The sequence below is a fragment of the Fulmarus glacialis genome, unplaced genomic scaffold (assembly GCF_000690835.1).
Source record: "Fulmarus glacialis isolate BGI_N327 unplaced genomic scaffold, ASM69083v1 scaffold6010, whole genome shotgun sequence".
NCBI classification, from domain to species: domain Eukaryota; kingdom Metazoa; phylum Chordata; class Aves; order Procellariiformes; family Procellariidae; genus Fulmarus; species Fulmarus glacialis.
In genome coordinates, this window is record NW_009185749.1 from 1 (window position 1) to 15,819 (window position 15,819).

At 40.1% G+C, this 15,819-nt stretch overlaps 1 protein-coding gene across 1 annotated transcript in view; it reads right to left on the reverse strand.

The window, feature by feature from the left end:
- Positions 1 to 10,618: 10,618 nt before the first annotated feature.
- TRPM6 (transient receptor potential cation channel, subfamily M, member 6) overlaps positions 10,619 to 15,819 on the reverse strand; it is a 65,480-nt gene continuing 60,279 nt past the window's right edge. The window contains exons 36-37 of the mRNA XM_009577052.1: positions 11,673 to 11,779; positions 10,619 to 10,740 (exon numbers count right to left, since the gene is read on the reverse strand). Coding sequence (XP_009575347.1) covers positions 10,619 to 10,740; positions 11,673 to 11,779 — 229 coding nt within the window. The remainder of the gene's footprint in view (positions 10,741 to 11,672; positions 11,780 to 15,819) is intronic.

Consider the following 15,819-nt stretch of genomic DNA (forward strand, 5'->3'; position numbering starts at 1 on the left):
GTGCCTGTCGCGGGGGTTGGAGTAGCCACCGTGTCTGTCATGGGGGTTTGAGTAGCCACCGTGTCTGTTGCCAGGGTTGATCTCTGGATGTTATTCCTAAATAGTTGTTTAACCCTAAACAAGACGTGAACCACATTCAGGAGTCATAGCAATATGAACATGCTTGTTTGAACATCCCAAGGATATTCAAAATTCTCAGGGAATATTGTGGATGTCTTCATGAAGAGGATAGAAGAAAAAGGAGTTTCTGGAGATATGGAAGGGAAGATGAACAAGTGGGAGAAAGTGTCCCATCCTGTCTCCCCCTTAAATTCATTCTCTGCATTCATGAAAGGCCTTTTGGAAGTTCTGATAATACTCAAAAGCTATGGATCCAACTGGGTCTTAGGGGAGAGGAAAACAGAAGGAGAGGTTTGGAGAGAGGGTTAGGTGGCTAGGTAGACACACATTTTGTTGGACATTGAAGTTTGGGTTTAAATCCTGGCTCCACTGAAGTCAATGGCAAAGTTGTGGGCTTCCTTTAGGCTGGGTTTTCACCAAGAATTGTGTAAAGGTGATGTCTTTAATGGGTAATGTAGAACTCTGAATGACATTTTGAGAGTCCTCAGTTCAGAAGATTGAAATGTTGAGTTTGCAGCTGCAGTGAGACACTAGAATAGGACAGAGATTCCACATGCCAATCATCAGACAGCCCGCCAGAGAGCTGATAGTGGGTGACCTCAGGAATTGCAGCTGCCTGGTCCAGCTTCCTATTCATGTTTCTAAGAAGTCACTTGCAGACTATATGTCCTAGTCAGTAGAAATCTGAGCTTAAGCTCCAACATGCTTTGGTGCTCAAACTCTCCTGAGGTAGCTGCCAGCCTCTGTTTGCTGTTCAGATGTCATTAGCTTTCAACATGTTGGCCTAATTTAAATCTCAAAATTCAGATGTGAGAGAGGGGGCATTAACTGAGATCATATTCTGCCACCACCTCTTGTAATGGAGTCAAGTGAGGTTATGGCTGCAGACTACAGTTGGGTCACTGAACTGTTTTGCTGCTTAGGATGCAACAGGGTCATTTATTTCTCCAATTCAAAGGACTCATATGAGTTCAGTTACTCCCTCAGTTAATTATTTAGGGATAATGTGACATACTATTCTATGTCCCACATTTGGGCTCAGGGGTCATGAGTCCAAAGCTCAATTACTATCCCAATTTGCTACTCAGGAAACACTGGTAAAAATTAATAGTTATATTCAGTTTAGCTGAAATGAACTATTATTAACCATCTTTACAGTGATCACACAAAGTCCCACAGACTTTTCTCACTGGACCTTCCAAGGTCATCTGTGGCCAGCACTGGGTACCTGGAGGTCCTAGTTTACAGCTCAAAGGTCAATGAATATCAATTGCTGACCCAATTCACTGAACCAGGACATCTAAATTTTAATGATACCCAAGAAATATGTGTAGGGCCCAAACAGGGACAATTGCTGCTTTATTTTCATATGTAGACATACTGTTAAACCCACCTGCACAAAACTTTATAATTAGGTCAGCATAATTTAACTGTTGTTCCAGACTGCTGGTCAGATGCAACAGATAACCAACTATCTACTACATATGCTGCTCAGGGATTATCCGAGGCCAACAACTGAGCCACAGTTTGGTAGTGGAGGTAAATGAAGTTAAGCAAATGAAAATTTTCATGCTTAAAGGTATATTCAGGTCAAATAGTACCTCAGTCTTCTGCTGGGGAGATCAGTGGAGATCAGACACTGACGAATTCTGTGATCCGAGGTTCTCCAAAGTAACATACTGATACAGTTCTCTGCACAGCTACCAGTAAAGGGCAGCTACTGTTTGCTATTTGGGATTAACAGAGATCAGTTCCTGCCACATCTGTATACAGAGCAGTAAGGTACAGTCAAGAACAACCGCACTGTCTTGAACAAGGACCATGGAAATTGAAAGACTTTGTCTTTTTTGTATGAAGTGGTTACCCAAGAGATTGAGTGCAGCCTGGGATTCATGCCTAGCATGAGCGCTCTCTTTCTGCTCTCCTCTTAAATACAATACACAGGGGAGCTCAAATATTACACCAATTTATCAGTCAGAGGTTCTTTCAGTTTAAGTGCTGCCCATGTTTTGTTGATCAGAGGTCACCTGAAGTAAACTACTGTCCTCTGATGCATTGTAGTCCTTTGCAGAAAACAACTCTCCTTTTTTGCCACTCAGGAGTTGTTTGAAGTCAGCCATAGCTCCAGTTTGCCTCGCGTCCACAGGTCCCAGGCCCAGCCACATGGCCTCAGCTCACACCGCTGGGGAAACAGGTAAGTTGGGATCAAGAGCTGTTAGGAAGTCTGTCAAAAATTAAGTAAAATTACAAATAGACAACCAGCATGATTGGATAGAGTCAGAGTGTGCTCCTAGAAAGTTAATGTAGGATAACAAATTGAGATAAGTAGTTGATGCATCAGCTATTTGACAGACAGACAGGTTGGAAAACAAATGGGCCAGCAGAAACATTGTGAAGTGTGACAAAAGCAAATGCAAAGTCCTGCACATGGGATGGACTAACTCCATGCAGCTGTACAGGCTGGAGACTAGCTGGATGAGAAGCAGCTTTGCAGAAAAGAACCTGGTGTTTTCAGTGAAAAAAAAGGATCTATGATTCTACATTTTTAGTGAACAAAAAAGCTAACGGGAGTTAACAGAGTGCCTTTGTGATAAAAAGGATGTCAGGGCACTCAGTGCACCAGCAGTCTCTGCGATCTCTTCCCCTCACTTGTAGTAGTTAAGCTGCATCTGTTTTGACACAGTGCAGCTGTAACCTGGGATCAGATCGCTGTGAAAACAGCTATGTGACAAAGGGCCTTTTGGGGGACCCTGTCTCTCCTCCTGGGAGCTGAGGCCCTCAAGCTTGCTTTTTGCCTGCACTTGCTCCATGCCTGGCTAGACCCAGACTTACGACTTCTACTTCACGGCTTGACGTCAGACCTGCCTCATCACTGCAGCATTGCCTGGTAATCAGAGCTATCGGCGGCAAGATACACATTAACAGACAGGATTGAAGCCAGCAGAAAATGTAGCCGGGGTCTTCTAGGAGCAAGAGATGTAGTGGACACAGGTTGAAACAAAGAAAATTACAACTAGATACATGGAAACCTTGTTTAAAGGAAAAAGCAAGAGTGATCAGGTGGAACAGGTAGCCAAGAAGAGTTGTGAAATCTCCTTTGTTGGAAAAAAGCAAAATTTACCCGGGAAAGGGTGTGAGCAACATGATCAAATCGTAACTGCTTTGTGCAGAGAGTTGGACTAGATGAACTTCAGAGGACACTTACAAACTGAGCTAATCTGTGTTTATATGAGTTGAGGACAATTCTGGTGGTCATTTGCTCTACAGAGATCATCTGAGGTCAATGTGAGATGCAATTAGTGCACAGAGGTCAGCCAGCTCTCATTGCCTGAGCAGGGGTCATCTCAGGTCAACCTCAGAGATAATTATCTATGCAAGGAGTCATGTAAGGTCAATCACAGCCCCTATTTCCTGCCTAGCAGGTTATTTAAAGTCTAATTTAAATCCAGTGCATTTCACACGAGGTAATCTGAGGTCTACCTTGGTATCAACTCATATTTTGTCTAGGGGTCATCAACCAGTTGATAAGGGGATCATATGAGATCACAAGTCCTTGTGTGCTGCCTAGGAGTCATCTGAAGGAAACCTGAGATCCATTTAGCTGCCTAGAAGTCGTTTCAGGCCAAATGCGTCTGCTTTTGCAGCCTGGGGTCATTTGACATCAACATGAGAGCCATTTAGCTATTTGGGGGTCTCTTAAAGTCAATCACCAGCCCCCATTTCCTTCTTAGGCACTGTTTGAAATCAACTTGAGATACAGTTAGAGGCACTAATTGCCATCCGAGCTCAACAAGAGATCCAAGCATGTGCTTAGGGTCATTTGCGGTTAACATGAGAGTCAATTAACCTGCCCATGATCACTGGAGGTCACCATAGCTACTCAGGAAGGTCATCTGAGGTCAACTTGAGGGCCAATTAACCTGTCTGGGGTGGGGCTCATCCGACTTCACCATGAGACCCAGGTATAAGCAAGGTGTTCTTTAAGGACAACTAGGCTCTTGTTTGGGGCCCAGGATCATCTGAGGTCAACTTAACATCCAATTACCTCCACAGGGGTCTTTTAAGGTCAAGACTGCTCTCATTTGGAGGAGGGGCAATCATTTAAGGTCAGTTTGAGATCCAATTAAGCAGCCAGGTTCATTTGAGGTCAACCAGAGAGCCTGTTAGGGTTCATGTGAGGTCAGTGCAGCCTTTTTTCAGTGCCCAGAGGTCATTTAAGGTAAACCTGAGATCCAATTAATTGCTTGGTTTGTCATTTGAGGTCAACCTGGCCCTCACTGGGTGCCAAGGGGTCATTAGAGGTCAATCACAGTCCTTGTTTCCTGTCTGAGGTCATTTGAATTCAACCTGAGATGCAACTCTCACTGCAGGGTCATCTGAGGTCAATCCTCATGGTTGTGGCACAGGTCAGTTCAGGAAAACATGAGTTCTAATTACTTATGGGGGTCCCTTGAGGTCCAACTAGCTGTTGTTTGAGCCCCAAGGCTCATCTGAGGTCAACATGCTAGCAAATTAGCTAAAAAGTGTCACCTGAGGACATGACATCCAATGATCTGCTTGGGCGTCATCTGAGGTCAATGCTGCTCACATTTGATGCCTGGGATCATTGAAGGTCATCTTGAAACCCAATAAATTGCCCAGGGTCACCCTGGCCCTTGTCTTCATTCCACAAGTTATTTGAAGTCAAATTCAGAACACTGGTTCTGAACCTGCACAGGAGTCATCTGAGATCAACCTTAATTCCAATTAGTTACCCCAAATGATCATTTGAGGTCAGCCTGGCCTCCTTTGACGCCCAGAGGTCATCTGAAGTTAACGCAGACTACATTTCCTTAGGGTCACTTGAGACCACCCTTAAATCCAGTTAGTAGCACAGGAGTAATTTATGGCCATCTCTAGTTTTCCTTTGCTGTTATGGGGACTTTGAAGACCACCCTGGATGTCCCTTGCTCTCCTTGGTCAATTGCTGTGCAATGGGGACCTCTAAATTTATGCGCCCTCTCTCCATTCCCTTGATTTAATGCATAGAAGATATCTGAGATCCATCTTAGGTCTCTTCCCTCTTCACTATTTTGTGGCCATATTCTGCCTTTATACTCTGCTAAGGTTCCTTATCCCCAGCCCAAAGATTGAGACTGTGGTCACAGTCAGCTCTTCTTCTGTGTGTTATGGCTACTTAATCTCAGCTACAGGCCTAATTTGAGGTGGTTGCCACAAGAGTTCAAATCTCCTTTCCTACGTGGGTGCGGGCTGGGGTAATCTGTGGTCATCTTCTACTTTCAGTTGAGCTCAGTCAGATCCAACACTTTCACTTTGCTGCAAGTTCAGGTGAGTTCAGCTCCTGGTTTGATTTGGGGCAACCTATATATCTTGAGTTTAATCTCAGCATTTATATTCTGCTTACTGGTCATCTCAGCTGAAATCCATTCTCTGTATTGTGGAAGATGGTTATACAAGGCTAGCTACTAATGCAAGCTGCTCCGCAGAGGTTATCTGAAATTGAATATTCTTCTCGTTTCCTGGGTAGGATCTCACAGTCTGACCGGATTTCACTCTCCAGTGTATCGTGAGGTTAAAGCTCAGTCTTGATTTAATGGAGTAGTTTGTCCTAGTTCACGTGACATGACAGTTTGTTGCTCAGACATTTTCAGAGGTCAGGTAATACTTCAAATTTCATAGCAGGGGTCAACTGAGGAGAAGCATCTCTTTTCTTCATCATCAGGTGAGACACTTTCCTGTTGGAACCAGGCCACCTGGGATGCATGGTACACACAAGTGCTCTATGTTTCAGTAGAGCCTGCCTTACGCTACAGACCACAGTAACAAGGTGACATTGGCAGTATCTCTGCGGGATAAGAGTTCAGTCAGGAAAAACAGCAGGAGAAAGGCTCAGCAGTCAGAGACTCCTCTCTGTGCCTCAACCTCCCCTCCTCTTCCTCCTCTTCCTCCTCCTCCTCCTCTTTCATCTCCTCCTCCGTTCTTCCAGCCATGGGTATGTTGGACTGCCTGCACAGTGTCAAAACCCAAATCATATTTGTTCAATGACAACCTGAGAAATGGAAGATTTTAGCCACCTACCTAAATCCCTGACACAAAGAACATAGCCAAACTTCCTTTAGGCAACAAAGTCACTGCTTTTCTGCAGGACTTTTCTCTGATTTTTCTTCTTTAATCTTCAGCACTTTATCAAAACTGAACACTGAACTTGGACCCAAGTTATTTCAAAACACTAGTTTATTTGCTCTGTCCCTGCAAACAGAAATAATGCCAGGTGTGCAAATGAACAGAGCATTGCAGCTATTTACACACTCTTCAATATCAAAGAGGAAAATAGCTTTTGTTTGGTCTTAGTTTGAAATTTTTCTTCCCCAGCAATAGTTACTATAAATTAGGGGATCAAACTGTCTTGCAGAATAATTCAAGATATAACAAATACAGTAAAGAAAAGCTGAAAAGCAATAACAGATCTTGCAAAAGATCTAGCAACAAGGAATGGGCTGACAACCCTGTGTAATCACAGTTGTTGTGAAGGCCTGGGTCACTCCAGACAGGCTTTTATTTTTTTCTGGGATCACAAGCAAAAAGTGACTGGCATCAATATCCTAAGAATGGAGAACAGATATAAAAGGTAGTTGATATAAAATAACACATTTGACAAGGAAGTCAATCGAACGCCACTCATTTATGTCAGCTCCTTGTTTACACTAGTGGTTGTACAGGCTTTTTATATCACAGATCTAGAATTAGAGTGAAAAATAAGACTGTCATATTAAAGTGATGATATTTATTTTCCTTAAATCTGCAACAGTGATTTGATTTACTAACTACGAAGTTTTCTAAGAATCGAGCATGCATAACTCAAAAAAACTCCGAAGTTTATTGAACATCTAATAAATTGTCATCTAATAAATAAATAAAACATCTCATAAATTATCTACTTTCTGCTTAGGTAAAAAGAAATTTTTACTTATGGGACAGGTGTAGAAATATTCTTGCTGCAAGCATATTGACTACAAGAATAGAAACTAATGCTACTACACCATTAAAACAGAAGAGAGCTGGAAACCACATGATAAATATAGAATTAATACCTGTTTATTACCTTGAGATTAAAAATAAAAATAACTGCATTATTTTCTGTATGTTACTTTCACCTGTTTCCCTTAGTGCTTGGAAACATATTATTTCATTCTATACCTGTCGAGAACAGAAACATTTTGAAAACGTGTTTTTATTCTTTTGAAATAGTATGAAATAGATTGACAAAACCACAACAAATACAAATCCATTTCCAGAAAATAAATATGTAATATCCCTTCTGTCTTTACTGCACTAACAATAAATGAATAACCCCAAATACACAACTATGAATAAAAGAAATGAAAAAAGGCTTCCTGAGAATGAGGTTCGCAATTTCTGAATTTTTTTCATATGTTTAAGCTACATCTCCAATGCAGTAGCTGCCAGAAACACATTTTGCTTTGAGTAATCTCAGTTGAATTCCTAAGTAAGCTTCTTTTAAGCTCATATTAAAATGTGAGTTTATAAATACTTTGGTTTCAATTTTTTTTTGAGAACTTTACTGCCTGACTTATTTGAGCAAAGTAAGCAGGACTTTTTCTCCTGAACCCACCAGAAGTATAAAATAAATTCCTGAATATGCTTTTAAGCAAAAACAAACATTGAAACTAATAATCAGAAAACCCTACAGTTTAACACGAAAGATATCCTCTTCCACACTAGTTGTCAAGCAGCTACAGAAAGAACCCTGTCCTGCATACCCTTCATTCCACATGTACCATCATTTTAGTATGGGGCTTATTGCTGTTCCCATCAAAGGCTGCTGTGTTTTTTTCATGTTTTCAGTGGGCATAGGCTTCAGACATCAAAAGGCAATTTTAGACATCAAAAGACAATTTTAAAGAATGTAGAGAATTTGTAGTAAGAAAGACACCAAGGACTCAAAAGAAATAAAAATAACTTTTTCAAATTATTTTCATTATAATTTATTACTGAACTATGACAAGGGGGGAGGGGAGGAAGGTCTTTACCCAAATACCCAAATTTACAGTTTAGTGAAATGCGAATCAGCCCTCCCAAAAAAGTGCAAAAAGAAAGGTGAGGCAAAATTAATTAACCAGCAGAATCACTGGAATTTTTCAACTTAGTGTCTCCATGAATGGAAAAATTAGTGCTAGGATACAAGTATATCATGGAACAATTTCAAATGTCTCCTTTTCTTGTTTCATCACATTAATACTTCACACTGAGCAAAATTAAATATCAAACACGTTTATATCAACTATATTGTAACACAGATTAGTATCTTGCAAGGATCCCCAATTTGAGGGGAAGGTAGTATGTACCTTGATGGGTACATAACAAGAACGAGTAAGATGAATCTATATCGAGCTATATACTATAAGAATTCTCACAAGTATTGCTATGAATGCAGAAGCCACTCACTCTTGAAGGCAACAGGAAGGTTGTCAAGAAAAGATCATCTGAAGTATGACTTGTGCATATCTTCAAAACTTAAAAAAAACCAAAAGGTACTCAGGCCCAGTCTGGTGTGGAGGGGTTTTTTTTGTGTCTAGTATGTATGTGTTCGGAATTTATGGCAATGATTGAGGAAAACAACAGTATCAGGGCAGGATTTAAATTGTCCTTGGCTTTAAAAACATGTTTATGTGTCACTTAACTTAGCTGAATTTAAAGGCATATTAACAGTTAGAGATCCTTCAGAGAAAGTTCTGCTTTAAAGTATATATGTATGCATGTAAGCACATATCTCCCTAAAGTCAAATTTTAAGATGATAATCACTGGAAGCAGAACTACTACCTTACCAGCAAAGGGATCGAAATCTGCCATCATTCTGTAGAGATGCAATTAAACAATCTCTTTCACAGACAAGTTAAGCCTTCTGATACATTGAATTGCTTCCAAAAAAGCCAAAGAGAAGTACATTTTTTGCAAAATGAATAGTATAATCTAATAGGGAGAAAGGTGGGGGTTTTCCACAAAAATAATCTTATAAAACTATTTTTAGAAAGATAAAAAGAAGAAGAATCTCTTCAGGATGCTCTCAGGAACTGAAGGCATCTCAGCTGAACATAGTGTAGGTGATTACTTCAATGCTATCATCAACATCATAAACAATATAAAAACTGGTAATGTATAACTTCTAATTCCTATGTGTACATAGGCATTTCCTAAATATTCCAAATGTATGATAGATCATAACAAATAGTCCCCTTACGCATTAAAATTTACTATCAGCTGTGGTGGAAATATTATTTTGTTTCTTATTCAATTATGAAGTTTTCTGTTGACTCACATTTCAACATTAGGTATTTCTACTCAATACAAAAGTACAAAGTTGCTTTAATGATAGATGTGATCTGTAATACAACACTAGTTGTATTGGAGATATTTCTGCCGAGCACTTAATTTCAATTTTTATTCTAGAAAAATCATATTGCACATAATTGACTTTTGTGTTTTGTGAACTTCTACTGAAATCAGATGATATCAATAGAAACAGATGCAGATGCTGCAAAAGCATACATATAACTGCACCACTGTGAGACAAAAGTCCTACGTACAGCCTGACATTGACAACAAGAAGTTAAATACCAAATGGAACGTATTATTCTTTGTGACTTCTAAAATCTTTGTTGCCAATTACAACTTTAAAACATTCTGAAGCTAAAATATTATAAAGAAAGGTAGCTCTTGGTTAAAAGTTGAATCACGTTCAAAGTTATTCTTTATGTTTGTATTAAAGATCATAGATTTATTAATTTCATCAACTCAAGATGTGGGTCCAATAATCTAACCCTTCATTGTTCAACTTGTTCTTGGTATGTGAAAAGAATTCAAGGTGAAGGTCCCACAAAATTTTTCAGTCTACCTGCTATATCAGTGACTATTGTTTAAACCACTGATTCATTACTCATACATTCTTGGTTTGTCTCTGTACCAAAATCAACAATAAAGAGAAAGCAATATTTCTGCAATTTCCTGGAGAGCCTCCTATGCCCAGAGAGAAGAGAGCATGGGGCTGAGTGGGTTTTGCTTCTGAAACTGAATGATTTGCACATGTGTATACATTCAGTTATTTACTAAAGAGCAGAGAGAGAAACATCAAATCACTCCCCCTTGGAAATATGCTTGTCACAGTCATTTTCCTAGGAAAGCATAGTTTGGAACCATAATCCACATTTCAGAAAAAAAAAAGACACTGATGAGACAGTTCATCCAGGGGTGACCTGCTCCTGGCAATTCACCGAACTGCACAAGAAAGACCAGCACAAGAGCACTGAAGGGGAGTAAATAAAGATAATTTTTTTTTATTCCTTGCCTACAGGGTCTTTGAGGGCAGACAGATGCTGCACTCAGACACCTGTGTTTTTTTCTTTTGGACTGACCCACGGCAGTGATAAGGGGCAGGTTTTCGAGCACGCAAACACATGGGCACTGCTCACAGCCACCACTTCACAGCCGCGTGTCATACTCCAAAGGCTCGTCTGCATCGTCAGCTCCTCTGGTGCTTGTCCCCATTTCTATTTCGAAGGCTGGACCGACCCTTTCCAGTGTGTAGTCACTTCTTCTCAAATCTATGGCAAGAAAATAAATTCAACGATGCAGCCACGTAAATGTTTGAAAAGCACATACACCCCAGGCAGTGTCCAACCCAGTGACTGGTGGTAGCTTTTAGCTGTTTCCAGGAGGAAGAAAATCTGCAGTGGGGCAAATCAGAGCCAGGGGGATGAGAGCCCTCGGGGGCCCCAAAATGGTGTGAGCTGATAGGAATTAATCTTTCCTGACTGTATTCATTCAGCTGATTTTCCCCTCTATTATCTCTAGCTGCCACAGACACAAATAATCAAAAACAGTAACACTGCAGTTTCTGTTTCAGAATCAAACTGCAATTATTACTCCATGCAGGCACTGAAAGGAAGGAGCTTTCCCCTAGAAAAAAATAGGTGGGTGGAAATTCATCCAGAATAACAATCTGTTGTGGCTTTTAGTCTTTGAAATCTGCCCCACATCAAACAGAAGCACATTCTATCAAATCTAACATGAACAACAGGCAATCCAACTAAGCAGAAGTAAGGACTGCAGTGTATAGGACCCTATCCCAGGGCCAGGAAACCTCCAGTGAGTTTTTCCCCAGCTAATGCATTGCCAATTTTTAGATCGTTACTCTTTCTCATTCTAAAAATTATTGCTGATGTTATCTGTAGTGATGACCCCGGAAAAATGAGCTACCATTTTGCAAAGCAAAGGAAACAATTCAATGGGCAGAATTTTTCATGCTGAATGCTAACATCAGGTTGATAGGCTCTAACTCTTACACAGTTGCTGGGCAAAAGAGCAAGCTAAAAGCAATATTCTCATATCTGCCTTTGCACAGAGAGAGTGTGCCTGCTCTAATCTTTCAGCTTAATAGAATTTCAGTTTTTATCTTTATAGCACGCCTAGGCCTTTACTGCCTTGCACTTAAAAAGTTATACACAGATTAAAAATTAATCTTTACTTTGCATACCAGGAAGTTTCAGCCTCCTGCAGCAAGAGTTACAACGATGCTTTGTGATGAAGTTTCTTATTGCACCTTCTCCTAGGTTTGCTGGTCCAAATACCATCTTTCCAGATCTAAAAGAAATATTATTAAATAATCAATGAACTTAAAATAAAGCAATTGTAAGGGAGGGAGATGATGATGTTTTCTATTTTTTAAATCAGAGATGTTAGCCCTTTGTATAAAGACAATCAAAGCTTAGCGTACATCACAAGTTTCTTAGCTCTGGGACAAGAAAACTGCCAATTCTGATAAAGTACCAGCCTACATATACCCCACAGTACTTTTCCTTCCTGCTGCATCTCAGAGATGCTCTAAAGGGAGACAGAACAGACCCAGCAGTTCCTACTAAAATGCTCAAAGAAAATTTGGGCACAGTGACATTTAGACAACATACGCCAGAATCTGAGTGACTCTGTTGCAGCCACTGCTCACTCTCATCAAGCAAATGGTTTGGTTCCAGTTTTGATGGTAGGCACCTGGGAACAAACCAGAGCTAGCACGGATTTACTTTAACTTTATTTAAGAACAGAAAGCCAAAAGCAAGCAGAGCCCTACTCACATCAATATGCAGCACAGAAAAAAAGCCACTACTAATAAGAAAGGCTTTAAAATTTATTGGCTTCTTCCTATGCTCATTTCCATGTGTCTGCACTCAGGCCAATTCAGTAACGTTACTAGGGGATCCATTTGTGGAAGTGTATTGCATATTCTCAATGAAGAAGACACAATTACAAACAGCAGCAAGCTATGTCCACACATGTATTAGAAGTACCACATAATTATAACAGATTCTTAATGTAGTCTGAAAGATCAGTATTCATTTATTTTAATATTGCTCCACCATTATTCTCAAGAATTTAATTGACATTCTAGACATCACAGAACACAGCACACAAGAAACACTTCCAAAGAAACTTTATGAATGCTAGTATTTTATTTTAATGATATGCAGAGTGGAAACAACACATTTTAAAATCTTAAATCAATTACAGCTCTGAGAAGCTACAGAAAAAGATTTTAACTCTCTCAAATCTATCTGTAATCCACGCTAACAAAATATACTCTCTCTAAAGAAAGCAGTTTTCAAATATGACGCTCTCCCTTTTACACAGGAGAAAAGCAACGGTGAAAAAAAACTACTATAGAAAGCTTAGTATCTCTCTAATTTCTGGCAGACACTAAAGACTGTCTATCTCCTGGATCATCTGAAGTTATGCTCCATAAATGCCTACCAGATTGTACCACACTGGTCCTGGCCGGCAGGCAGGTAACACAGACTGTACTGATGGAAAGAGGGCTCCTTGTAGTCCAGAGCTACAAATGCTCAAAGCAGACAATAAGACATTTACAGGGCTTTACTGATGGAAGCTAAAGGACTGTGGGGGGCTTCATGGCAAGAAGCACCTTTCCAGGGAGGTGCCCAAACCATTCAGTATGGTTTTGTAGGTTTAGCTTCCAGTCCACCTGTTTCAGTTGTGCAGTAGAGGTTCAAGTTCATGCAGATGTTTTGTCTACTGGCAGCAATTCAACTGCAAATTGTTTGGCTGGAAGTGCACAGCTTGGTAAATATTCAATAGATTTGTTCTTCAAAACACATGCTAACAAGTAGCTTCAGAGAACGTGGTCTTCACTCGTTACTAAACCCTTCAGCCCAACACTATCTGCTTGAAAGCTTTCAAAAGGGAGAGTAAGAGACTTAGCACCTAGCATCTGACTCCTCCTTTTCACATGTTCATAAGGAGATTTTTGACTTCCAGCGCCCTTTTTGTCACCTCTCTCAGCAGGCCTAATGCATCAGTTCTTTCCAATTTAAAACTCAGCCCACTATTTTCCTCATCTCTGAATCTGCTCTACAGACACTCTGCACCTACTGTCTGTGAAAGCTTTACCCATGTGGACTTTATTGTGGATTTGGCAAGTAGTACACGCTTAAAAAGAGCATCCAGAGTACTGCCTATGAGGCAATTCTTCCCAATGTTTGGGCAGTACAGGAGTCTGCAGGGACTGCACTGTGTCACGACCTTGCCTGATTACTTCTGCTTTTAAAGGAAATCTTTTCATGAACATTATACCTGCATCATTTTATCACTTCATATATCCTATGCAGTGCACATGGCCCAATCTTCAATTGATGTTAAATATCCATGAACTTACAACCGATTTACAGCTCAGGATCTGTCTGAGATGTCACAGTATCAGGCATACTTCCCAAACAGATCTGTTATTTTTGTCTTGGTACTGACACAATGCACTGTCATAGAGCTAGAGGTGACATTTTGCCATTACAAAGTCCATTTCAAGACAGCATGCAGGATGCATGAAAGAAAAGACTCATTACAAGATAATGACATGAGCCACTAAATCAATGGAATTAAAGAAGCAAAACATAAATAATTTAACTATAAGTAGTGCTAAAATTTGAATCAGCCCTGTCAGTCAGACGCCATCTATTTTCTCCCTGGCTTCTAAAAGAACGTGAGCTCAAAGCAACTTTTGAGGCAGCACACAGGTTTTGATTAAGTATCTTATCTACAAATGAAAACTTAAAAAGAGATCTTGCTACTGCCAGGAATGCTTCTCTTGTGAGCAAATGAAGGTTTAGAGCAAAGACAGTGCTTTTGCATTGTTGTTGTTATTACTATTTTAGAAAGTGTTTCTTAGAACTGGGTATCTGCTAGCTGCTTACAGAATCCATCCACGGTTTCACTGCCTTATTCCTTTAGATCCCTGAATCAAAACAATATAGTTTCACAACTTGCTGTTCTGAAGATTTCCCTGAACGTAAGAAAATCAAGCGGGTTTTGATTGCTCTTTAACTAGGACTTGACTTTTTTGCAGATGATAAAAAACAAAACAACAAAAAGTTCTGAAAACAAGATCTGTGTGATCAAATTTTAGTAAGCATGACAAAATTATTTAATGACAAAAATAATCCAGAAGGACACTAATAAACATAAGCTTCAAGATGATGCAGATAAATATTATTTCTATTTTAAAGAGGATAAGCTGAGTTGCCATGTGAAGTACTGTGGTCAATGACTGGCTGCAGTCTTCAGTAATAACTCTGACAGTTTATGCTACCACTGATATAAAAAAAATCCACTTGAACAGTAATAAACCAAGCTTTTATACATCTGTAGCAATACCTTAAAAATGTTTGCTAAAATCTAGTGAACAATTACATGATTGACCTCTCTGCCTCTCTATCCTAAGCTATCCTTACGCTTTTGTCACGGTCCTATGACCTACTTAAGGCAAAGACTTTGTCACTTACAGTGACTTTGTCACAGCTCAGCATATTTTTGGTGTTGCTTCCAAAACAAATATTATATGGTCAATACACCTCCATTCATAATTAAACATTCACGCAACATTAGAAGTAATTTATTACTAATTTATTAATGAAATACTAATATTGGTCTGAAAACTAAGAACCTGCTTCCAAAATTAACTTGTTCTGAGTTCTAGGCAAGTCATCTGATATTTCTGTAGTTAATTGCCTTTTGTACTAAATCAGACTATTCATATTTATATCTTCCTTCCTTCCAAACATGAGACACCCCTTCAATCAGATGACAGGAGCTGAGCAAGAGGGAGCCAAGCTGAGCACAAGACAGTGGAGGGGCAGGGATGCCAGGGCACAGCTGGAGAGACGTGTGGGTTTAGGAAGACTCCCCAGAGAAGAGGACCCTGCAGGACAGCAACCATCAACACTACTGCTTCTCCCCTTGCTACAGCAAATACCAGCGAGGAGTAAGGTTGCAGGATGGGAGAATGGCCATGGTTCTGATTCTGAAATTCGATGCATGAAGGCAGACTTCTACTTCTGTGTAGTCTCTCTAGTTTTTGTAACTTTCCACACATGATTTAGCATCTTCGTGTCACGGCTCTGAGATTGTAATGTGCAGTATGCTTAAGTGCACCACTAGGACCTATCGGAAAGATAAGAGATTCAGAGGCCCTCTCCTCATCCTCTTAAGCCACTGAGGTCCCATATACTCCTTGAAGCAGTGCCTCACCAGGTAGGGGAAACCGGACTGCCACATTTAAGTTACTGATGACTTCCTTTGGTGCAAATTTCTGCAGAGAAATTACAGGGTCTTCCATCTCC